This window comes from Protopterus annectens, chromosome 2.part1 (genome assembly GCF_019279795.1).
Source record: "Protopterus annectens isolate FY-2018-M chromosome 2.part1, PAN1.0, whole genome shotgun sequence".
Lineage (NCBI taxonomy): Eukaryota > Metazoa > Chordata > Ceratodontiformes > Protopteridae > Protopterus > Protopterus annectens.
In genome coordinates, this window is record NC_056729.1 from 295,909,411 (window position 1) to 295,935,715 (window position 26,305).

At 44.0% G+C, this 26,305-nt stretch overlaps 1 protein-coding gene across 1 annotated transcript in view; it reads right to left on the reverse strand.

Moving 5' to 3' along the window:
• Positions 1 to 2,207: 2,207 nt before the first annotated feature.
• The window catches only part of KLF3 (Kruppel like factor 3), a 184,375-nt gene continuing 160,277 nt past the window's right edge, over positions 2,208 to 26,305 (reverse strand). The window contains exon 7 of the mRNA XM_044062142.1: positions 2,208 to 8,047. Coding sequence (XP_043918077.1) covers positions 7,863 to 8,047 — 185 coding nt within the window. The 3' untranslated portion in view covers positions 2,208 to 7,862. The remainder of the gene's footprint in view (positions 8,048 to 26,305) is intronic.

Here is a 26,305-nt window from a genome sequence, read left to right on the forward strand (position 1 = left end):
CTGGCCCTGCCACTGAAAATGCTCTCTCATGGAGTGGAGAATTTCCCGAAAGAAATATCCTCAGGAGGAGAGGCAGAGGGAATGGATTCATCAGCATCAGAATCCTCGTAGGCCGGGAAGGATTCTTCCTGGGAATCTGAATGGCCTGACTCACCAGAGGCTTCATCTGAGGAAAGGGTATCTGCCTGCTCAACCCTAGGCCTTTTGTCTGAAGGCGGCTGAGAACCTCTGTCTGGATGAGCCTGAGAGCCCCTGATTAAAGAAATTAGATCTGCAGCTAAACTCATGATCTGTTTATCAGAAGTGGGACCCTGTGAAAAAGATTTAGGAGGGTGAGACTTAGCCTGGCTGGCAGCCTTAGCACGTGTGTAGGCCTTGATGGACAGACACAGGAGGCCTAGCTGCCCCACGTGCTGGAGTAACTTTGTCCACCGGTATGGTGTCAGGCAAATCTTGGGCTTCGGTTTTAGGAGGAAAATCAACAACCGGCACCGGGGTAGCCTCCGGGACCGAAGTGTGCGGTAAAGCGGTGTCGTCGGCCTGGAGCGGTTGAATTACCGCCTCCGAAGAGACCGATGCACTCGCGGTAGGCTTTAGCATGGTGTCGGTGGAAGTCGCGGGCCGCGAATGTCGGTCCCGGTCCTTCCGTTTTTTTGGAAATATGTGCTGTCGGTAGTTCCGACGGCATGATATAGGAGTAATTTTCCCCAAAAAAGTCTTCAGCAAATTCTGCCCGGTGCCTAAGTGTGCGCTTATTGAAGCAAGCACAGGCTGCACTGGCCGAGACGTCGTGGTCTGGGCAGAGGCAGGGAAGGCAGTAAGAATGGAAGTCCTTATGAGGTATTTGTTTACCACAAGACAGGCAATTATTAACTTTTGCAGTTTTATCTGACATCGGCTGAGGCAAGAAAAGGTTCCCCAACGGGGTACTTAGCTTTTTGATGACTTCGGATCGGAAAACACAGGAGTTGGCCGACCGGCACTTGCGAACTGCTTCTGCTTCGGGCACCACGCGGCAAGAAAGACTGAAGAAGATGGCGTCGGCTGATGCTTTTATACCCCAGCCGCTCTGACGTCGGGGAAGAGGCGACATCAGCTGACGCCGGACCCAGACTTTGGAATCCGGCCGACCGAAGGGCTGCCTGAGGCAGGACAACCCATATGTCAGGACTGCAGTTGCATTCTTGAAGGACATCTAGATCTGAGGTAATTCACAGGTGCATCATGGGATAGGGACTTGGCCTCGAGCTATTTGAAGACCTCAAGCTTTGCAATTGGGCATATCGGAGCCGAGGGATCAGCTCCGAACCCATCAGTAAAGAATGAACGGCGAGATTGAACAACTTCACATCTTATTTTTTAAAAGAGAAATGCGGTAAAAATCATTTTAAAACACTTCGTTAACACACAAATTAAAATAAACACAATTTCTGCACAGTAAAAATGGTTTTCAGTTACTCTAAACAACTTTTAAATTGAAAGGAAAAACAGCACTCCCATTTAAAAGTACAGTAAAATACCATGACAGTCCATTAAAACACAAACTCTTAACTTTAAAATAACTTTCTTGAAGAGGAAAGTATTAATAGTAAACAAAAATTATTAAACAGTAGTTTTTTCCCCCCGAAGGGATCTACCAGCAAAGGAATAGCACATGCTGACCATCATACCTCAAATACTCAGGAGACTGTACTTTTCTGCTGCTGTAAAGAAATGAAGGACTTGGTGCCCATACTTGTCTTTTAGTCAGCTCAGCTTGAGCTGACAGTTTGCACGTGTGGAAAGTGCCCTTGAGCTTTGGTAGCTGGTTGGCTGTTGTATCCTTTGTAGTATATAACACACATAGCTAAGACTACTGCAGCAGTGAATAATGTGATGAACCGCACAAGGAAATTTTCAAGTTAGGGAGTGAACATTCAATGTTCGAGATACAGACCGAGTGGGAGATTTAGGATTCCAGGAGGGCTATGTAGTCTGTTAGGTTCAGACTGTGGGAGGCCACGTTAATTTACTAAGACCGGGCTGGAAGGAAGTATGGCACTTGCTGTTTTGAATAAGTGGCAAACAGCAAATCAGCTGCAAGCTAAAGCATGTAGTTGACCCCAGTTTATATCCAAGCTCATAGATGCTGAAATCAATACATAGAAGCTGCATACATGCATTTAACTCATAATGCAAAATTAAAAGAAAAATGTATGACAACACAATTATATTCATAATGTTTTATTAACAAGTATATTATACATAGTTTATATATTTTCTTTATCTAGAATAAAAAGACTGTACAGTACAAATTTGTGTTCACAGTTGGTCATGACAAAATGTCATTACGGAGTTCCCATTGGACTACCAATCTAGAAGTGTTCATAAAAAGTGAAACCACATAAAAATTCACATCTTTCATAAGACATATTTGAAAAAAAAAGTTCCAATATCTGGTGCAATAAAATCCAAAGGCATGCTAGAAACCAGAAATTACCCATTCAGTCTTAACAGCTTTACAAAATATATTACATTATGAAAATTCTCTGCATAGTGAAAAAGTGTCCATAATAAAGTCTGCAATTTTACAATAAATGTTTCAAGAGATGCTAAGCAGGGAGATAGACATATTTTGTCTGTCTAATGATAAAGTGTCTATAAATAGCAAAAAAGTGCTAAGATGTGTATTTTTACAAAAAAATGGGAATATATTTCCTATAATGATGTCCAGCCTCCAGACATTTTAGCTGTCAGAGGTTGAAATTGCACAAAAAATGAACTAAACACTCAACAGAACACCACTTAATTATGACAGCATGTGCTATTTTTAAAGGTTACCTCATAAGAATAAAAATAAGTAGGTCTTGACAATGGCAAAACTGGCATACACAATAATTTTTCTGAAAGATACAGCTTCCTTTTATGACCAGGAGGTTATGACCAGTGGTACAACACAGTGCACATGTCAATATATCACAGGCACACATCACACCTAGGAAACAAACTGTTTAACTTCAGACAACTTGTATACATATTATCCCCTTACAATATTTTACTGCAAAACTCATAAGGTTTGCTTCAAGGTAAGTAATGTCAGTCATGGGATATGGAAATATGATAAAAGATACTGCATTACAGGAACAACCTCAAAATACTGTGGCCAAGAGAAAATTATGACTTTTCAGGAATGCAGTGTTTCTAAATGAATTACATAAACTAATGCAAACCATTTTTTTTTTCTGATTCTACTGTGCATCATGTCTTCCAGAAACAAAATATAACACACTCAATATAATGTTCATCAGGCATTTCAACTTCCATACCTGGCACAGGATATCCTGTTTGGACAACTTCATATCTAAATGGGTGCTGTTTTGCACTTAAAAATACCTCTCCCAAAAATCATCTATATTTCTGTTTATTTACTAGTTGACACATGAACAAACACGCCCACACACACGTTTATATATACATGCATAGCAAATATTTATTATGCTTACTCACTCACTAGCATATGTGCATACACACAGGCATGTATACACACAGACAAATGTGTGTGTCTGTGTGTGTGTGTGTGTGTGTGTGTGTGTGTGTGTGTGTGTGTGTGTGTGTGTGTGTATGTATGTGCATGGTGTGTGTGTGTGAGAGTGTGTGAGTCTATATGAGCAAATGCATGCAAGTACATCTTCCTATAATTTTCAATCCTCCTCTGAAGCTCTCTGTTGCCAAAATGCTTGTTGATCCAAATAGAAGTCTAAATTTAAATGGTTTCATACTAGATCAAAATATTCAAAGTATTATAAACACTACAGTACAGTTTAAGAGTATCTCTATACTGCCTGGTTGTTCTGTTACTTTGGAAAAAAAAAGTAACTTACAAAACTTCTACTTGCTTAGCACCTCTAATCTGTCCTATACATTATTTATACTAATAAAATATTACCCCAACCAAAACTCATTCAGAAACTATAATGCCCCACATAAAACAGAAATTCACATTTTAATGTTTAACCTAAATAATTGTTTTAGCTGGTATCCTATCCAATATCCCTTTGAAGAAACATGTCAGAACAAGGAAAGTAAGGTATTCTAAGTCAAATATGACTTAACTTTCCTGCACATTATCTTATTCAATCAAAAACTGCCATATGTTTACTAACACCTGCTAAGTTTCTTTCTTATAGATTAAAACATAAACATTCCTTTTATTTAGCCATTCCGCTAAAGTGACTGGTTCTTTCCTTGATGCTTACTTACATACCATAGCGTATGAATAATACTCAAAAAGTGCCATAAAGTAAAATGAGTATACTATAATAAAAAAGTATACTTTATTAAAAAGTACTACATTACTTGGTTTGGCAGTTGGGAGATAATTCTACAGTGGTCCAATTATGCTATACCTGTATAACTAAAATTGATAGATATTTACTTAATTAACTGCATAATCACAGTTGTTTAAAGCATTGCAACAGATGAATACAAAAATACTCTGCAGTAATTTCTAGTGACACATGCACAACAGAACTGCATTTATCTTTTACAAAGGAATATAGAATTTGGCAGCTAGAAAAAATAAATTGCTTACCCTAAACTGGGCAATGACAGAGGTAGCCATCAGTTCTGAAAGTACTACAATAAGTTAAGCCTTCCAACATGGTGCTTGCTAATGAAAGTGTAAACTGCTAAAAGTCCATGAAAATGAGATAAAAGTGCTCCATAACTCCTCATGACTTTTCAAAAGCCACAAAGCATGATCCTAAAGAGATTTAGGAATCTCACAAACATGCACGGTCACTTAAAACACAACATTCTGAAGTACTAGTACTGAATCATAATAGATTTATTTAATGAGGCACTAATAGCACAACTATGCACCATACTTTCTTGTAAATGAGCATTTCTGAATATTTCTAAACGTGGGACTGCCTTACTTTGTACTGAATTTCCTTTTGCTAAGTACTGTATGAATAGTGCCATGTGACAACAAACTGTTTTCATGGGTCACTACTCAGTATCTTAGTCACTTCTTAATTTAGTAGGATTTCATTTGACATTACTAGTCATTTTTTTGTCTTCATATTATCTGATTGTGTTTTCTTTCACAAATGTTTTTCATAATAAGATGCCTATTCCACAAGCAGCTTTATAGCTGATAATATTGGATCACAGAAAAAAACACAAAACACTACTAAGGGTCTTGGTGATACATACCACCTCCTACCACAGACATAGTTGGCAGCGAGTTCAGAATCCAGTATATATTACTTCAAACTGGCATCTGTGTTGGCCTATTTACAGAAAGATGCACATGCCCAGCCATTTGGCAGCACTGCATTAACAAATACCTGAGATGGAACCACAGGGCAGACACAACTACCATCCCAGCAACAACAGACTATGCTTGAAAGTCTCCACTGTCCAATCACATCAAAGATTAAGAGGTACCAGTCTACCGGCAGAGCTAAGTGGCCACTTAAAGAGTACAGGTGCAGTGGTGGTATTCATACTTAAGCTGGCAAGATGGTGGAATTCTGAGATGGGCCCAAGGCCACAAAATTCCATAACTTTACTATTTATTACATATAGTCGATGCTCTGTCATATGTGCAGAGAACATGACACTAACGCAGAATGCAATGAGAAAGATAAACTAACAGCCATGGTAATTTCTACAGTCAGTTATCCAGGCAAATTTCATACAAGTAAAGAAAAGAAAGTGATATTTATGGGGCGAACGAAACTGTGGCTAGAAGCTAAGTACAGATTAGCAGCATTAACAGTATTAGCAAATACACATTGACAAATCACATCTGGCAAATATTTGAAAAATAACCTTTGCAAACAATACCTGAACCAGTTCTGTAGGACAAAACTCAATATACAGATACTCTGACATAGTCACCTGCATAAATATGACATTTATGTCAAAGTGCTGCTCCTTGCACATCAAAATACAATATGGTATTTTCTTTGCATATTTCTTCCAAGCATCACATCCAGCTAGCCTGGTCAGTGACAACAAATAAACACACACTACAAGGTGCAAATCTATTATTTCAAAAAGTATCTTGTTAAAATATTGAAAATTACATCTTTTGCACTACAAAGACACTGGAACACAGATGTGATGTAACACCTGTTACTGGACCAACAAAGGTTTTTGTAATTATTCTATTAGGAGTAATTACAAAACCTCTGTTGGTCCAATAAAAGGTATTTCATCACTTCTGTGTTCCAATGTCTCCGCTTTTTCTGTTTGTGTGCCAACACAGCATTTCTTCAATTATTTCTTACATCTATTATACCTATGCACCTATGGATTAAATTATCTTATAATAATGTCACCAGTATGGTGCTATGCCTTTCAAAAATAATTCTGATGACATTGCAGCATACAATGCAGAAAGCATTATGCAGGTGTGTATTAGTTTACCTCAGACCATCATTCTATTCTGCCAAACTGTGTTGCATAAAAATGCTTTCTATACTTAATGTTCATCCACAAAAAAAAATCAATACTTTAAAGTTTTGATCTGCATGTCAGCATTAGGCAAACTGTAAATGACCAGTCAAGATTATAACAGGAACTAAGAATTTACATGGAAATTTCCAAATGAATGCAAACAGCTACACAATGTGGATACTACTATTAGCTTTGGATCCACTTACATGAGGACATGTTAAAAACAGAGACAAAATGTTGGCAGTAAGCTCGCCAAATGTAACTGTACACATTAAAAAAGGCTAGCTAGTAGTAAGTGACCATTTTCATTTACAAAGAAACATGACACACAGATTTGGTAACGAGAACTCAGGATGCTCTAAACATGTGACAGATAAATGCATATTTCAAAAGCTATTTAAAAATGCAAATAGTCTTACACTAGTAAGTTAAAATTCCATTGGTGAAAGTGAAAGAATAATGTCAGCAAATCATGGAAAAAAAAGAGTACAGGCTAAAAATGAACCAACACATTCAGTGGTTTTACTTATTCACTCTTGTGTACACTTCATCTTGGATATAACTATAACATGCACTCACATTTCATATTAATTAGTCTTGAAGGGTTAAATGTACTCCTACAGTCAACATTTTTAGAAGAACAGAAGGTTAACTATGCAGATCCAGAAGTTTGTTGGTGATGGTAGTAGTAGTTTCAGTAGCTGTACGAACCTCGGAGGTGAACTGTAAGTAAACACTTTAGAATGCCTGCTGAGAAGATATTGATATAGATGTTTTGTTGAGAGATGAACAGAAATGCAGTGAAACAGGTTGATGCATCTGACATACCTGCACTGAAAAGCATTTTACAAGCCCACCGTTAAACCTTTTTCATGTTCTGACAAGCAGCGTAAGTAGGTGAAAGGCTTTCAGGTGTAATCCCCCCCCCCCAAAATACTAGCCACAATGACAGGATTTGCAAATGCAGAAACTCTCCTTCAACTATGACTTTATCAATAACCTTCAAACACTGGTTTCAAAAGGGATTAATGTTTAGCAGATGACATTACTCATTTTCCTGCAGGTCACAAACAGTGAAATCTCTGGCATGGATGAAAACATCTTACTAATGCTGTTCAGTAAGGTAAACAGATGATCGATACACGTAATGACTGAATATTAGGAGTCCGAATCACTGTTCACAAGGCTGTTAGTATGCATGTGTGCTCATACAGATCTGTATACTGTCATCAGCCAGGGCTTTGCCTGGTAGCCCCACAAGAAATGTTCACATTCTTTAGGTCTGACCCGTGGTAAAAAATGAACAGAGAGAAAGCTTGGTTACACACATCTTACTGACCATATAAATGCTTTTCAGTGGAATGCAGTGATTCAGACCCGCTGAATCTAATTAACAAAAAGGTCAAGAAAGAAGTTTAGGCCAACAGCATATGTCGCTTCCTGTGAAGGGCAAGGTGGTCAGACCGGGAAAAACTTCTATCACAGTCTGGACACTGAAAGGGTTTGACACCAGTGTGCTTACGGTAATGCCTGGTTAATTCATCAGAGCGAGCAAATTTCCATGTGCAGCCTTCCCAAGTACATTTATATGGCTTCTCCCCTGAAACAAAAATATAAATGAAGATAGACATGTTAAAACATAACATTTTTCATTAACATTCAAACTGAAATAAAGTCAAAGATTTTGAAGTAAATAAGTAACAAAACTACCTCCTGGAAATACAACAAGCACCTTGCAAAGTACAGTAATTATTAGGGTGTCTTTTCTGTTGTAGTAATAACACTTGGGAATTTCTGCCCTGGAAACCTTTGGTCATCCCAAATACAAGATATTTTTCCTGTCCAGTAGGCCCAGTGGATGCCTTCTTTTGACATCTTAGGCCCAGTGGATGAGACAGCAGGTAGGAATGAACATAAAGAGAAAAAGAAGAAGGAAGAGGAGGAGGAGGAGGAACCCACCCCAACCCACAGCAAAATACAGAGGGGATGGTGGGAGGGAATGGTTACTGCAACAGTGAAGACAGCTAACATCTAGTATGCACAACTGTACTTCGCTTTTGTAATAACATTTGGGATAACTCACAAAGCTGCAGAAGAAAGAGGTTGTCAGAAAGAAACGTATAACAGGGAAATAAATCATTATAGGATAACTGACATGAAGCCAGCTCTAGGTCTAGAGGCACAGGATAGATTTTAGTGTGTGCTGAGTACCATGTGGCTGCCTCCAGAACATATTGGGTAGATACTCCCCTGATAAAGGCAGTGGGAGACTGAGCTGCTCTGTTAGAAAGTGTCTTGATGTGCTCAGACAGATGTGCTCAGGCATCCTTCTGCCATGGCTCTCGTAACAAAAGGTAAGTTAGAAAGTGTCTTGATGTGCTCAGACAGATGTGCTCAGGCATCCTTCTGCCATGGCTCTCGTAACAAAAGGTAAAGCAATTAGAAGCACCCTTTTGCCATGGCGCTTTTAACAAAAGGCAATGCAGTTAGAAGTCTATTTAGAAATAGTTTGTTTGCTAACAGCTTTCCCTTGTTTGTTAACAGCAAAGGCTACAAATAACTAGACACATTTCCAGAAGCCTTCTGTCTTATGCAAGTAAAACCAGAGCTACCTGGGCATATCAAGGAGTAAAAAGCTCGTTCTCCTTTGTTATGTGGATCAAAGAAGAAGATAGGTAAATGTATAGAGTGGCTATGAGAAACTTTTGTGACTACTTTAGCCACAAAGGAGAGGTTGGGTCTCATGGAGACTCTGTCTTTGTGAAATCTGAGAAGGGGTTCCTACACATGTGAGCTTGGAGCTCAGAAATCCTTCTGGCTGAAGTGATAACCACTATGAGGCCTGTTTTCCAGGTGGTAAATTTGATGTCTAAAGAGGCTGTAGGCTCAAAAGGAGGCAGGGTAAGTTTCTCCAACATCAAATTGAAGTCCAAGAATAGGGCAGGGATCCTCCTAGGAGAGTTTTAAGTGAATGATAAGGTTGAGGAAATGATTCATGGTATGGTGGGAAAATAGAGGAGGTTGCAAAAGCAAGTTGGTGGACATAGCTGAGGTATGGATTTATAAAAGTAGAAAGTCCCACAAGGTACGAAAAAAGAAGGGGTATATTTACTTGTAAAGGTTGTTGCCCCTTGGACTGGCACCAGTGGCAGAATATTTTCCATTTAGAGACTTAGGATTTCCTAGTGCTGGGTCTCTGAGCCTCTTTGAGGAGGAGTAAAATGGTCTTGTTAAAAAGCAGTCTGGAAGGGATAAGACTAATAGCGTGAATGTTGTCAAGTTGGGGTATATGGTGGTCCCTTTGTTCTGAGTTGGAAATTCTACCTTTTATGGCAGCAGACATGATTCTTCCTTGGCCATACTGAGTAGCATGGTGAAACAGTGCTGCCTAGGTCAGGAAGATGCCATCAGGATCATCCTTAATCCTTCCTCCATGATCTTTAGAAGTACTCTGGGAATGAGGGATATGAGAGGGAAGGCATACAAAAAAGACCAGCATATGGGAAGCCATCTGCTCTCAGGCCCTCTGGTTTGATGCCCAAGACCAAAACTTGATGTGTCTGTTTTCTTTTGAAGCAAAATAGTCTACCTCTGGCAAACTCCACCTGTTACTGAATTTTCTGAAGATAGTAACAGACCCTCACAAATGGATGCTGAAGAAGCCTGACTCTCTTGAGTGATCCACTGGGACACTGTCCACCCCTGGAGGTATTGAGCCAACCGGAATAATACAATTTTCTGTGCTGTTTTCCCAGAGCTGCATGGTTATATGACATAGGGGTAGGAATGTCTACCTCACTGTTTACGGACATATCATGCCATTATGGTATTGTCTATCCTTACCAATGGAGTGCCTGCTCTCCAGTTTTGTTTGAATGCTATGAGGCAACTATAGACTGCCTTCATTTCTTCTAGATTGCTATGACTTTTTAAGAAGTTGCTGTCCCACTTCCCTTGCACTCTCAAATTGTCTGTGCATGTTCCCCCAAGCTAGGTCTGGAGCACTCTTGATGATCACTTGGTGCTTGGCCGGTAAGGTGAAGGAGACTCCCCCTGGTTAGTTTGCAGGCATCTATCCACCACATCAGTTCTTTCTTGATGCAAGGAAAAAGTGTTACCTTGAAGCTCAGAGGGTGTTATTCTGACAACACATGCTTTTGAAATGCCACTGTATTTTCCTCATGCAGCTTTGCTAATGGCATCATTAGAGCACAAGAGACTATGTATCCCAGTTGTCTCAAGAACTCCCTGGAGGAAACATATTCCTCTGGGATTAACTTTTGGAAGTAGTGCATTAGGTAAAGGATCTTTTCTGTGGAATGAAGGCCATTTGTTTGCTGGAATCCAACAAAGCTCCTAGGATCACTAGAAGGCTGGAACAAAGTAACTCAGACTTCTTATAATTTTGACAAACAAAAATGTGAGAAATGTCATGATCATTTACAGATAAGAATTGAGTTCCTCCACAGCGCTTGCCTACATGAAGCAGTCATCCAAATAATGATGAATTTGCATGTCCTTGGTCCTGCAAAAGGCAATTACTGGAGACAGATATTTTGTGAAGAATCTAGGAGCAGCAGAGAAGCCAAAGGGCAATGTACATAATTGGTAATATGTCCAACCTGCCCTGAAGCAAAGGTATCTCCTGTGTTCCTTCATTATGAGAATAATTAAGTAAGCATCCTTTAAATCCAAGTTGTCCACAGCAACCTAAAGAAGGTTCAAACCACAAGGATTTTTTTTAGCTTTGAGTGGTCTAATAAGAGTCTCCAGTTTCCTTCTTTTCTAAGGACCATAAACAGCATGGAAAAAAAAACTATGATCCTAACTTGTTTGAGGGACTGGATCCACAGATCTTTGTGCTCGGAGATCCTTATTTTCAGCCTGTGCTTCTTCAATCTGCCATTTGGAGAAGGAAAGAATGTCTGAGAACATTTGGAGTGAAGTTAACTGTTGTCTGCACCCATGTCTGATGATACCCAGGACTCATCTGTCCTGGGCGATGACACTGACTTAAGAAGAAGAATTGTCTACCCCATAGCTTTGTAGAGTGGCTGAGGTGGGGTTGGGTTGGGGTGGATTTAGAGGTACGGTGACAGGGAGGTGCTTTTCTGAATCATGGCTTCTCACTGCTGGGTCCATGGGATTGGGACCCAGTAGGTCCAGTTTTGCAGTCTGCTTGCCATCTTCTTTGCTGTCTATCTCTTCCGGTCCTTCTGCTTTTGTTTTTTGATTGGGAGTCAAGAAAAGACCAGGACTTGGTAGGGTAATGTTTCTAAGCCTTGGAGGGAGGACCTACAGGAAGACTTTGACAGTTTGCATATTCTTAGCATTCTCCTTCAGTCTTTTAAAAACACCTTGGTACTTTTGTCCGAAGGCGCAATCCTTGTTCTGGAGGGGCATGCAAAATTTCTGCTTTGACACGGTCAGTAAATGACTGCTGTCTAAGCAAAGCATGTCTCCTGATTAGAGTAAATAAGAAGTTATGTACTCACCATAACGTTCCATCTGAGTAGGTAGCTTCATTTGTCTGCAACCTGTGGGTCTTGGATCCGATATCGGATCCGAGCCGGCAACTTGTTTCAAGCTAATGGATCCGAGCTCCTAGCTCCTCCCCTCACCCATAATCTCCTGCCAACCCTCCATGACCTCAGATCGAGTTTGCCCCTCAATATGTACCCAAAAAGGGTATCCAACATAACTTCTTAATCTGAAGTAGGGACTTCATTTGTCAGCAACCTGTGGGACAGAGTCCCCAGCTACCTGAACCTTGGGTGGCCATCATGGAAGGATATTGCGAAGCACCGCAGAGCCAAAGGATGCTCTCCCTCTAGAAATCACATCCAGTTTGTAGTGGTTAATAAAGGTATGAGATGAGGCCCAAGTGGCTGCCGAACAATCATCATCCAATGGGACTCTAGACTTGAAGGCCGCAGAAGTAGAGATGGAACGAGTGGAATGTGCGCGAACTCCTTCAGGTGCGGGTCTCCCAGAGGCTTGGTACGCTAATAGGATACATTGAGAAATCCAGCATGATAGAGATACTTTTGATATTGCTTTCCCCAAATTAAATTTGGCAAAGGAAACGAACAGCTGGTCGGATTGTCTATGACCAGCTGTTCTATGAGTATAAAAATGTAGCTGCCTATGAACATCTAATGAGTGCAGCTTGTACTCTCCTTTATTCTGATATTTAGGAAAGAAAACCGGTAAATTTATGGACTGATTTATATTGGTTTCTGATGCTATTTTGGGAAGGAAAGAGGGATTGATCCTGAGGTACACTCTGTCCGGGTGAAAGATCAAATAAGGAGGCTTCACAGAAAGAGCTTGAAGCTCCGAAACTCTTTTCGCAGAAGTAATGGCTACAAGGAATGCTGTTTTCCAGGACAAGAATTTGAGATCTACTGAAGCAGCAGGTTCAAAAAGTGGAGCAGTCAAGGCTTGAAGAACTAGTGAAAGATCCCATGGTGGTACGGCTTCTTTTATAGGGGGTCTAAGCAAAAAGGTGCCCTTGAGAAAGGTTTTACACAACTTGGCCGACATCAAAGGCCCTGTATCATGTCCCACATGGTAATGTGAGATGGCCGCCAATTGCACTTTGACAGTTGAGCAACTAGCGCCTTCCTGAAAAAGTTCGGTTAGGAAGTCTAATATGGATGGAAGAGGAGCCATAAAGGGATCTAGATTATGATGCTCCGCCCAGATGGAGAAATGTTTCCATTTACTGCGGTAGACTTTCCTGGTGGAGGGCTTATGCGCTGCCACAAGGATGGCTTTGACTGGTGAAGAGATACCGGGAGTCCTAACTAGGAGAGGAACTGGAGCAACCAAGCTGTCAGCTTCAGATTGTCCAGATTTGGGGTCGGTAAGATTAGATCCGGACTGGGATCCAGAATCCAAGGAGGATTCACTAGGTGAGACCACAGGTAAAGGAACCAAATTTGCCGAGGCCAGAATGGGGCAATGAGGATCATCCTGCTCCCCAACCGTGAGGCTTTCTGTAAGAGTTGCAGCATCAGGGGTAGAGGAGGATAGGCATAAAGTAGACCAGGTGGCCAAACATGCACCAGAGCGTCTCGGAGTTTCCCCTGGAGGTGGAATCAGAGCGAAGAAATTGCTGCATTTGGTGTTTGAGGGAAGAGGCAAAAAGATCGCAGCAGGGTTGCCCCCATATTGCAAATATCTGCTTCGCTACTAGTGGGTTGAGAGACCACTCGTACGGGGTAAGAAGGGGGCGACTGAGTTTGGCCGCTAGGATGTTGGTCCGCCCCGGAATATGCGTTGCAATCAGAAAGCGGTTGGTGGAGATCGCCCATTCCCACACTCTCATGGCTTCGTGGCATAGAGTGTAAGATCTGGTTCCCCCCTGTTTGTTGATGTACCAGACAACCGACATGTTGTCTGACTGAACTGCAATCGTTCCTACGGGGAGGAGATTCTGAAGTGCTTGCAACGCGTACAGCACCGCTCTCATCTCCAGAACGTTGATATGCAGGGAGGTCTCTGTATCGTTCCACGTGCCTTGGACCGTCCTGCCTGAATAATTCCCCCCCCCCACCCGAGGCGGGAGGTGTCCGTGGTCACCATGGCGAGAGGGGGAGAGGTGCAGAAGGGTCGGCCCGTATGGAGGTCCGAAGCATGGAGTCACCATAATATAGCCCTCCTGCAAGCCTTGCTGATAGCAATGGGGTGATGAAGAGGAAAAGACAGAAAGGACCATTGTACTAGAAGGGTCCATTGCAGTACCCGCATGTTCAGACGGGTGCATGGAAGGAGCGTTATCGCTGCCGCCATGGAGCCCAGTGCCCTCAGGACCAATTCCGCTAGTGGGGTCTCTGATTGGAGGATAGTCCGCACATGGTGTTGCAAATTCCGAAGTCTTTCGGACGTTAGAAAGGCTCGTAGCTCTCTGGTGTCTATTCTGGCTCCTATGAATTCTATGGCTTGTGTCGGGGCCAGAAGGGATTTGTTGGCATTGATGGTGATGCCCAACTGTGGGGCTAGGCGGAGAAAGAAATCTCTGGCTGAGCAAAGTAGATGCCTTTTTGGGGCAGTCAGGAGCCAGTCGTCCAGGTACGGAAAGACCTGTATTCCCTGGAGTCTCAGGTGGGCTGCAATCACTGCTAATACCTTGGTGAACACCCTGGGGGCTGTGGTGAGGCCGAAGGGAAGGACCCTGAACTGGTAGTGACTGGCTCCCAGCCGGAAGCGGAGGAACCTCCTGGATCACCTGTCCATTAGAATGTGGTAGTACACATCCTTGAGGTCTATAGAGCACATCCAATCGTTCTCCCCTAGAAGGGGGAGAATAGATTAAAGAGTGACCATTTGGAATTTTTCTTTGGTTACCGACAGGTTCAAGCGGGAAAGGTCCAGAATCAGTCTCAAGTCCCCCGTCTTTTTTGGCACCATAAAGAACCTGGAGTAGAACCCTAATCCGAGCTGGTCTTGGGGGATGGGCTGGATGGCTCTTTTTCTTAGCAGCTGCTGAATTTCTGCGGCTGCAGCCTCCCTCTGATCGGGTGGTACATCGGGGAGGTTCTTGAATTTGGGGACATGAAGTAATGGTATTTTGTGCCCTCTGGATATAATTCGAAGCACCTAGCGGTCTGTCGTGATGGACTCCCATGCCACTAGGTGCTCCGAGAAGCGCCCCCCCCCGACTGCCTCCAGAGTGGAGCAGTCGGGCAACCCTTCAGGGCTGCTGCGTGGGCCATTCAGAGAAAGGTTCTCTGGACCCAAAGTTTCTCGGAGCCCCTCTGCCCCTGGGGCGGCGTCCTCCCTGTCCACCTCTGCCACGGAAGAACTGGTTGTCCGGAGCGGGTTGGGAATGTTGCGATTTCCGGAACCACATCTTCTTCTGACCCTTTTGGTTCTTCTAAAAGGACCGCTGGGGTGCAGAGAAGTGGACTCTGATGGCAGACATCTTCCCGTCCTTCTCGCTCTGGACAAGTGTCTCGCGAAACGTTTTGCCAAACAGGGCAGAACCATCGAAAGGGGCGTTCGCAAAAGACGCTTTAAAGCGCTCCGCAAAGTCACAATGACGGAGCCAGGCCTGACGTCTCATGACTAGGCCTGCTCCGCTAGCCCTAGCGGCTCCCTCGGTGGTGTGGGACAATAGCCGCATAGAGGTATTTAAAATGGATCTCAGAGTGGCCATTCGGGTGGAGTACAATTGTTTGTCCTCCGCCGACATGGACTCAGGGGGGGAGGCAGCTTATTCTTTGATAAGATCCCGCAGCATCCTGATGACATGTGCCATATAGTTCAGAGACCTTACCGAGAAGATCGCTGAACTAAAAACTCGCTTCCCTAAGCGGTCCATCGAGCGGGACTCCTTGCTCGGTGGATGGACTGAGGGGCTCTCCTGAGCTAGTTCCCTCTTCGTGGCTGCCGCCGTCAACATGGCATCTATGGGAGGACCCTTGCTCCAGTGCGACCGGTCTGAAGGGGGGGCTTAGTATTCTGTCCGGGCGTTTGGGTATTGGCTCCACGGTGTCCGGATCCTTCCACGCCCTGGTGGTAATAAGGTCCACTAAGGGGTCGGCCGGAGGGGACACCCAAGAGGTAGACGGGCCTGCTTCGAATGCCTCCAGAAACACGGACTCATCGGAGGAAGACTTGGGGGCAGACCACCCGCCTCTGATCCTCAGCATCTCCATGATGTCTCCAAAGGAGACATCCACAGGGGGTGATCTTGGGGAGCCTTCCCCTTCATCCAAGTCCGTGTCCTCAGTTAAGGACACAGGGGAGTCCAAGTGCCTCCTCTTGCACTTATGCTTGCGGGGCACTTCCTCGGAGGGGCTGTCCGAGGAAGCCTCGCTAGCAGCATCCTGTTCCAATGGAACCATATGGGACATTGAAGCAGGCTGTCCCTTTGGCCGGGTGATGGAAGCCTGGCCCAGCAGAGAGGGAGTGCAGGGTGGAGCCGAGACAAGGGCCAGGGGTCCGGATGCTCTCAACAGAGCCCTCTCCACTACATCAAAGGCCAAGGGGGAACCATTCTCTCTGGGCTCCGAGAGTCGGCTCCCAGTCGGATCCGATGAAGGGATCGGAACCGGCACCGAGACCATCGGATCCAAAGGACCAGTGTGCTCTGACCTGGACGGAGCCGAAGGCACACTGAATCCCTCGGATCCAAAGCTCGGGCCACGGCTCAGAGAGGTCGAATCTGACAGGCTCGAGGGCAGGGTCGGATCCGAAGTACCAAGTACTGTCGGCGCCGACCCACCCCCAGCTCCAACGCTGCTCGGTTCCGAACGCTCCGAGCCTGGATAGCGGGTCGGAGAAGGAGCAATAGGATGGAAAAAAGGTGTCGAGCTCCCCCTCGAAAGGGGGGGGGGTAAGAGCACTCCCACCTGCAGCTGGGCCTGGATGAACTTTCGCATCATCCGGTCCAAGTCTGCATCGGACATGCTGAACGTTGATCTCGAAGAGGTCACTGAGGCAGGCCTGGAATGTCACCTCGATGACCTCGATGGAGATCGGGCCTCCTCCTCTTCGGGCCCAAGGGAGAAACAAGGGGATCGGAGCCAAGGAGGAGGAGACCTAGAAGCAGTGGAGGGAGAAGCCCGCTTAGCTGGCGGGGCCGAAGCGGAGGCCTCGGCTCGCCGCTTGTGGTGCTTCTCCCTCCGTTTCTCCTGCCTGGCCTCCCTGTCCTCCGGCGCTTTAGCAGGAGTTTGAGTCCCGGCCGAAGGAAGGGGGCAGGAGTGGCAGCAACCGCGGCCTGTGGTAGTACCACGGGAGCAGCGGAGGCCGGAGCCGAGTCCAGGGGTAAAAGTCCCGCCAAGACCAGCTTCGACCTCCGCTCTTTCAGTGCCCTGGGGTTGAACGCTGCACAAATGGTACAGCCTGAGGTGAGGTGTTCAACCCCAAGGCACCGAAAGCACCGAGTGTGGCCATCAGCCGGGGAGAGCTTATGGCCACACTCGGTACATTTAGAAAAAATGGCTTTTGGGGCCTCAGCCATACTTAAAAGAAAAGGTAGTGTTACACAAACACACAGGCCCCAAAACACAACACACACACACACTCACTAACGACCAGCGAAGGGAGGGAAAAAACTAATTAAAAAATATTTTACACTACAGGGTACCTAACATATACACACTTTATATTTTTGTAAAAAAGAAGAAAGTTTGACAGAAAAGCACACTTAACTGACGATTACTAGTCGAGCACAAAGGAATCCAGCTATCCACAAGCGTGGCAAACTAGATCTGAGGTCATGGAGGGTTGGCAGGGGATTATGGGTGAGGGGAGGAGCTAGGAGCTCGGATCCATTAGCTTGAAACAAGTTGCCGGCTCGGATCCGATATCGGATCCAAGACCCACAGGTTGCTGACAAATGAAGTCCCTACTTCAGATCTCTCGGTTAACAGACAGCCATGGGGATTGGTAGATGCCAGATAACTATAGTTTCTGGCTGCTTGAGAGTTACTATTAAAAACAAGCCTGACTAATACTGTACCCTATACTGTTTGTTTGGTTTGACTTGTTCTTAGGTTGGGGAGAGAGGGAATTTATTCAGGTCTTCCTTTTTAAAACTCTAAAAATGTAAAAAGAAGTTATGTATTCACCATAACGTTCCATGTGTGTTGTCCATCTTGCCTTCATTCTTACTAGGTTGGGTTTAGATCCGATCCTTGGATCCAACTCGGCCTTATATACAATCTGGAGGTCTTCCACTAGCTTGTGGCTAAACCCTATCCCATCATGCACTAGGAAAGCTCCCCAGATCTTGTTTGCAGATATAAAAAGAATACTAAATAAGAGTCGCTTTTTACCTTATAGAGCAATCAAGAAGTTCACAGATCACCAATAGCCAATTGTATCAACTCAGTCTTCCAGGAGCAAAGGGCTGGGGGAAGGAGGGTGGAATGTAAGAATGAAGGAGAGATGAACAACACACATGGAACATTATGGTGAGTACATAACTTTTTTGTGTGTTTTTGTCCTATCTCGCCTTCATTCTTACTAGGTTGGGACAGCATCCCTAGCACCATCTTTCTTGGTGGCTCAAGGGAGTATATTCTTCAGAACTGTGGAACCAAAGGAGGCCCTATTCCTGGAAGCCTAATCGACTTTGTAATGAATGATAAAGGTATGTGGCCTTGCCCATGTTGCTGCTGCACAAACTGCATAAACAGGCAGTCTAGCCCAAAAGGTGGAAGAGGTTGCAATGGCTCTTGTAGAATGACCTTTTACTTTATGGGAAAAATCTTTGCTTTGAGATTTGTAAACAAAGGTTATACAATCTGAGAGCCACTTTGAAACTGTCATTTTAGAAACTGGAGCACCTTTCTTTTAATCTGAAAAGGATACAAATAGCTGGTCAGATTTTCTGAAGTCCTTTGTCCTATGTAAGTTGAAGCGTAATTGTCTCTGTACATCCAGATGGTGCAACATGTATTCTGCCTTATTCGCACAGTTAGGAAAAATACTGGTAGTTCTACGGATTGGTTCAAATTAGATTCAGAACATGCTTTGGGTAAAAAGGAAGGGTTTGTTCATAAGGATACTCTGTCTCTGTGGAAAAGCATGTAGGGGGGCTTTATTGGCAAGGCTTACAGCTCTGACACCCTTCTAGCAGAAATAATAGCTATCAAAAGACTAATTTTCCACGTTACAAATTTGAGATTGCAGGGTGATGCTGGCTCAAATGTGGGAAAAATCAAATGGGATAAGACAAAATTCAAGTCCCATGGTGCTGGAGGGTCTTTAATAGGTGGTCTTAATAAAAAAGTACCTTTAAGAAAGGCTTTACATAGTCTGTGGGACGCAATACTGAGGCCTGATTCACCTAAATGGGATATCGCTGCTTACTGAACTCTAATAGTAGCTGTGGCTGTGCCTTCATTGAATAGTTTTGTCAAGAATTCTAGAATGGTAGCTACTGGCAGAAAAGGGATCAATGTGCTTATTTGAAGCCCATAAAAGAAAATCTTTTCCATTTGCTTCTATATATCTTTCTCATTGAAGCCTTATCAGATGAAATTAGGATATATTTTACTGAAGGAAAAAGGTTAGGGAGCCTGGATATGGTTGAAATCAAGCAGCCAAGCTGTAAACTTGAGGGTTTGAAGGGAGGAATTGAGTGTCCCTGATGCATGAGTCAGGAGGTCTGGAACTGGGTCCAGAATCCAAGGCTCCTCTTGTAGATGAGGCCACAGGAAGGGAAACCAGATTTGATGAGACCAGTATGGGACAATGAGTATCAAGTTCCATCCTAAGTAACTGACTTTCTGAAGAACTTTGGGTATCAACGGAAAGGGAGGAAAAGCGTAGAGGAGACCCGAGGGCCAATCGTGGACAACTGCATCCCTTGGTGACTCCCTCGGAGGGGGGGATCAGGGCAAAGTAGCTGCTGCATTTGGTGTTCAAGGATGTGGCAAAAAGGTCACAGCAAGGCTGGCCCCATTTGCAGAAAATCATTTCCTCCACTTCTTGTTTTAGGGACCACTCGTGAGGTATCAGAATCGCTCTGCTGAGTTTGTCTGTAATCATGTTGGATTTCCCCGGGATGTGCGTTGCTATCAGAAAGTGTTGGGAGGAGGTTGCTCAGTGCAACACTCTCAGGGCCTCCTGACAAAGGGGGTAAGATCTGGTTCCCCCTTGTTTGTTTATGTATTATACAACTGATATGCTGTCTGTACTGCAAAATTTCCCAGTGGAAGAAAGTCCTGGAATGCCTGCAATGATAAAAGCATCGCTCTCATCTCTAGGACATTGATGTGCAAATGGGCCTTGTGATCTTGCCAACTGCCTTGGACTGTCTTTCCCTGATAATGCCCCCCCTCCCTATCTGGGAAGTGTCCATGGTCACCGTAGCTAATGGTTGAGAAAGTACAAATGGTCAACCTAACATTACAAGAGTGGATTATAGCTACCAATGAAGATCTTTTTTCCAAGATTCCATTAGCAATATCTTGAGACATGGACAGTTCTTGCATCGACCACTGAGTGGACAGCAGCCACTGGAGAATTCTCATGTGCAGATGTGCAAAGGGGATCATGGTTATTGCTGGCTGCCATGGTCCCTAAGACTCTTAGGACTGTCTTTGCTTGTACTTTTTTCTTAGAAAGGAGATTTGAGACCTGACGTTAAGAACTCATACACTTTCTGGAGGAAGTTTGGCCATCATTTTTGTTGTATCTAATTTTGCTCCTAAAAAAAGCAATACACTAAGATAGCAGCAAGGCAGATTTTTCATAGTTTACTGTGATCCCTAGATGAAAGCAGAACTGCAAGGTGGCGTCTCTCACTTTTGTTAGTAGATACTCGGTGGTGGAGGTTAGGAGCCAATCATCTAAGTATGGCAACACTCGGAATCCTAGGCATCTCAAATGAGCTGCAACTACTGCCATGCAGTTGGTGAACACTCTGGGGTTGTAGTGAGGCCAAATGTCAGAGCCTGAAACTGGTAGGAGCCAGCTCCCAGCCAAAAGCACAGGGGTCTCCTGGATCGCCTGTCCATTTTTATGTGGTAGTACACATCCTGGAGGTCTACTGAGCACATCCAACTGTCTTGTCCCAGAAACAAGAGTGCTGACTGCAGTGTCACCATCCAGAACTTTGATTTTCTTACAGATGCATTTAGGTTGCTGAGATCCAGAATTGTCTCCAGTCCCATTTTCTTTGAAACTAAAAAGTACCTTGAGTAAGTTCCGGATCCTATTTGGTCTGCGGGGACTGTTTGGATGAGACTTTTGTCTAGCAACTTTTGAATTTCTAGAGTTTCCCGTTTCCTTTGACTGGGTGGAACATCTGGGATCATTATTTTATGTTTGAGAGGGGGAAGGAAAGGGGTATGGAGTAACCTCTAGATATGATGCTTTATAGCCACTTGTCTTTTGTTCTTGTCAGCCAGGCTCTTGGGTACAAAGATAAGCAGCCCCCGATTGCCTCCAGAGATGGACAGGTGGGCCTCCCTTCAGGAGTGCTGAAAGGGCTTACCAAAGAAGGATTCTCTGTTGCCCCGATTCTGTGGACCCCCTCTGCCACATGGTCAGCATCTTCCATTACCACTCCCCCCTCTGCCTCTGGGGGAAGAATCACCACGTGTATCCTGGAAAGCTCTCTGGGATTTTTTAAAACCACATTTTCCCACTACCTTTCTGACCTTTGGGGTAAGGTCTGGTAGGTAGGGAAAATGGACTGACAGCACAGAGAGTCTTTCTTTCTTGTTCACACCTGGTTAGTGTGTCATTGACTTTAGGCCCGAACAGGGAGAAGCCATGAAATGGGGCATTCACAAAGGAAGATTTAAACGGCTCTGCAAAGTTACACAAGCACATCCAGGAATGCCTCCTTAGGGAAATCTCTGGACCCGCTGCTCTGCTTGCTACATAAGAAATCGGTCTCATGGAGGAGTTGACCACTGAATTTAAGGTAGAGAGCCGAGAGGAAACTTTCTGACACCCCTTCAGCTACTGAACCTTGGAGGGTATCTCCTAGCTCTTTCAGGAAATCTCTCTGTAATCTAGTAAAGTGAGTCACGTAATTCAGTGACCTAAGAGCAAATGCCACTGAAGAAAAATGTGCTTTCCATATCTGTCCACTGTGCGAGACTCCTTGTTCGGTGGATGGAGAGAAGATCTCTCTGACAGTTCCTTCTTGGTGGCTGCCGCCACCACCATAGCATTTAATGGGACTCCCTTAGTTAGAAAATTTTTGTCCGAAGAGAGAGGTGATGAATTTATTTGGCCTCCAAGGAACCGGTTCCACAGAATCTGGAGACTCCCACGCCTTTTGAGAAACTAAATTCATGAGTTGCTCGAAAGGCAGAGACACTCAAGTGGAGGAAGGGTGAGATCCAAAAGCTTTCAGGTACACAGACTCCTCTGGTGAAGGGTTGGTGGACTTCCAGCCGCCTCTCTGTTTAAGTATTTCCAGGATGTCTTCAAAGGAGACATCATAAGGAGGAGACCGTGGGGACCCTTCGGCTTCATTGAGGTCCGTATCCGAAGTGATGGACTCCTCTGGGGAGTCTAAATGCTTCCTCTTGCATAACCTCTTCCGAGGGACCTCTTTAGAGGGATACTTTGGAGAGGCTTCAGAAGAGTGGGGGGCACCGAGTAGGGCATCCTGAGGCCTAGGATCTCCATGTCCCTGTGGATGCAAGGGTATAGAGGCAGACACTGGTACCTTTGGGGGAAGAATGTCCAGAGATGAGAGTGGAGCTGCCTGCGGAGTCAGCACTCTCATCACCTCAAAAGTCCCCTGCCCCTGATCTGAGGAAACCCCCGGCTCCGAAGAACTGGAGGGAATGCTTGGAAACAACGGGGATGGCTCTGAGGCTGAGGTAGGAGCAAAGCTCACCCGAGCTGATGCCCAGATAGGGAAGTTCGGATCCGATGACTGTCCGATCCGACTTCCCTCCCCAGACCCGACTGGAGAGCATTGGCTCCTAGACTCCTCGAGTTCTGATGGAACTGAAGACGTAGGGGCAATGTTCGGATATGAAGAACCCGTGACAGGTCTCAGTTCTGACTGTTCCACCAAGATCAGCTCTGGACATTCTGGCTCCGAGGTCTGAGGTTGGATCAGAGCAGGAATTGATGCAGAAGGGGAAGATTCGGTCAGATCCAAAGCCCACGGGGTTGGATCTGATAACAGCTTAGTGAACGTCAGTGTCCTTAACAGCCTCTGCACCACACGATCCATGTCATCATCGTCGGACAGGGCTCCTTGGAGACTTAGTCGAGGGGGCAGGAGATTTGGAGGGCTGGAGCAATGGTGAGCTGAGAGTGGAGGATACTGGTTCCACTTCAGGGGACTGGCTCCGCAATTAAAACTCCACCAGGACCGAGACTGATGGAGCCAAAGTAGTAGGCCTCTCAGAACAGACAGCCTTAGGTTCTGGACAGGAAACTTTTGGACACCTTTTCAGACGGCTCCAATGGAGCACTGGAAGATGAAGGCCTCTTCCCCGACTTATCTGACTTAGAAGGAGGAGACTAGCCAGACTTAGAAGGACCCGGATCTTCTTGTATTGCTTCAGAGAAGGGCTTTTCAATAGGCCTCTTAGAATTAACTTGTTCTTTCTCTCCAACAGAGCCCTGTGACTAAAAGAATGACAAATCGAACAGGTCTCTTGGAAATGGACGTCTCCTAAACAGTACACACAAATGGTATGCCTATCAGTAATGGACATTTTTTTGTCTACATTCCTCACATTTTTTAAACCCAGAGGGTTTAGAATCCTTGGAAGACATTGTAACAACCAAACAACAAGAAAGGAAGGAAACAGCTAACAATCAAAATCTATAGTATATATGTATGTATGTATATATATATATATATATATATATATATATATATATATATATATATATACATATTTTTTTTATTTTTTAACAATAACAACAACAATAATTCCTAACTTAGAAAGAGTCTAATAGAAAGGGAAAGGATGGCACAGCCCTCTAACTTAAATGGGGTATGCTCAGAGGAGTGAGAAAAAGGGAGGGGAAAGCCCTCTAGCTTAAACAAGTTAAGGCAGTTCTCTAACTTAAACAAACTAACCTGAAAAGCCAATAAAAGGGAAAAGAAAGCCATCTAACTTAAGTGGGTGATTTAAAATTAAGGCTGGGATAACGAGAAAAGGCTAAAATGGAAAAAACAACAGCCAACAGCAGTTTAACCACAGAAATAGCAGAAATACAAACAATTTGTTGAAGAAATTATTAGGCAGATAAAAAAAAACAAATAAGAAAACAAACAATTTTTCTCAAATATAAAAAAGAAAAGTCTACTTAGCCAGAGAACCAGTAAGAAGAGCACCCGATCTTGTTTAGCAGCAAATAAGATCTGGGGAGCTCTCCCAGTGCATGATGGGATAGGGTTTAGCCACGAGCTAATGGAAGACCTCCAGCTTGTGTATAAGGCCGATTCGGATTCGAGGATTGGAGCCAAACCCAACCTAGTAAGAATGAAGGCACGATAGGACAACACATGGTATGTTTCTGCATGGGGGGGGGGGGGAGACAAAGTGCAACACATGAAAATTGTACTGTATTTCTTCCATGTTTTTTTTTTCCGGATGCCTGAGAGTTCTGGTTGCTTGACATCCAGTTACCTGAGAGTTTACTCTACTGAACCTGTGGGAGCTGCCCTACTTGATGTTTCAACAGCATCAAAGCTACAGTGTAAAGAGTGTTTAGTAACATAGGAACTGGTGTTGCAAAATTCTAATGGCTCTTTTTGGACAGCCTTGTCCTTTATCACCTCCATTTCTGTTTCATTTGCTCCAGGAGAGATTTCTGGAATTTAATCATGTGAAACTGGCAATTCAAAGCTCTCAGTGTCAGGACAGCGGAGGTATAAACTTTTTTTCTCAAAAGTGCTAAAGGTTCTAACCTCCTTGTCATTCAGCAAAGGATTGTTAGAGGAACTGTCCTTGGCTTCCTTGGACCCAGAGGTGACCAACTCAGGGTCCACCACTACATTTCTAAAAAGATGTTTGTGAGAATCCAGGACCCTGTAAATTCAGTCAGGTTTCCTGGGGGCAGGGGGCTGGGAGTCAGGCTGCAGGGATGTATTGTGAATGACACCATTCACTATCTTTAAAACTGGAGGAATAGCTATGGATTTATGCTCAGAAAGGTGAGGAAACTCTCTGACCTTTTCTTGGAGTGACATCAATCCTGAGCTGACAAGTGAAAGACTCTGATCTCATGTGGAGCATTTCCAGAAGAAAAACCCTCAGGTGCTGAAGCTGAGGCATGGGTGTCATTTGACTCAGAGTTGCCATATGACCCTAGTGGGAGCTGGTCCACATATGCCAGCTCATCTTCATCCAAGTTGTAGGAATCACAGCAATCCTGAGATGAAAGCTCACACTCTCTTTCTTTTAGTAGGAGATGTTCATTGGGCAGGAGTCCTGCCAGGGGCTAGCTGCCTGGATCTTTTCTTATTTTTTATATTTTGTTTACTGGGATAGTGCACTGCTCAATATTGACCAATTTCAGGCTCTGCCTAGGTGAAATACAAAACACTTCACAAACAAAAAAAGTACAGAAATGTAAGCAATAACAGAGTATTTCAGACTAATCACAGGGAGATAACTGTGCATATACATTCAAGAGAACAAGCACAGTGCAATATACAATCAAGCACAGTGTAATATAAACTATATACATCCATTTTTAAAGTTGGTCAATCTTCAGTGAATCTTGAAAGAGAATAAGAGATTTGGAAAGTTTATAGGTTAGGTGACATGTCCTGTGTTGAAGCAGGAGCATTTGGCTTGGGTGAAGAAGAGCTTTTTGAGTTGCATTCTGAATTTGGAGTAAGTGTAGATTTCCTTAATGTCAATGGGGAATGCCTGCCAAACAGTAGATGCCTGATAGAAGAAAGTATGTGCAATGCTTTGGAGTTTGGTTCTAGGGGTAATAAAAGTTGGTGTGGCTTGGTAAGTAGTGTCTTAGGTTGTGAGGATTTTTTTTGAAGTCTAGATGCAAGGGCAGTAAATATGTGGAGCTGAAGAAGTAGTTAGTAGAATTGGGATCCTAAAAGTAGTTTAGATCTTTCTTACATGGGTTTCCATTTGACTTTTTTGAGGTGATACAGTGATGCTCACAGACAGGCAAATTTGCAATGAATCAGCAGATGCTATTTGACATAATCTGGAGTGTGACAATTTTTCTTGGAGGAAGAAGCAAAAACTGGGAGCCCATATTCAAGTTGAGAAAGAAGAACTCCTTTGCCAGTGGCTGCTCTGGCTGGTTGGGATGGAAAAGGAGAGATCTTTTGGCCCAGAAAAGGAGGGAGTTTATTCTGGCTCTCACTTTGTCTATGCAGAATGGAAGTCTAGTGATTGATCAAGCTATAATCCTAGGTATTTGAGGTGGA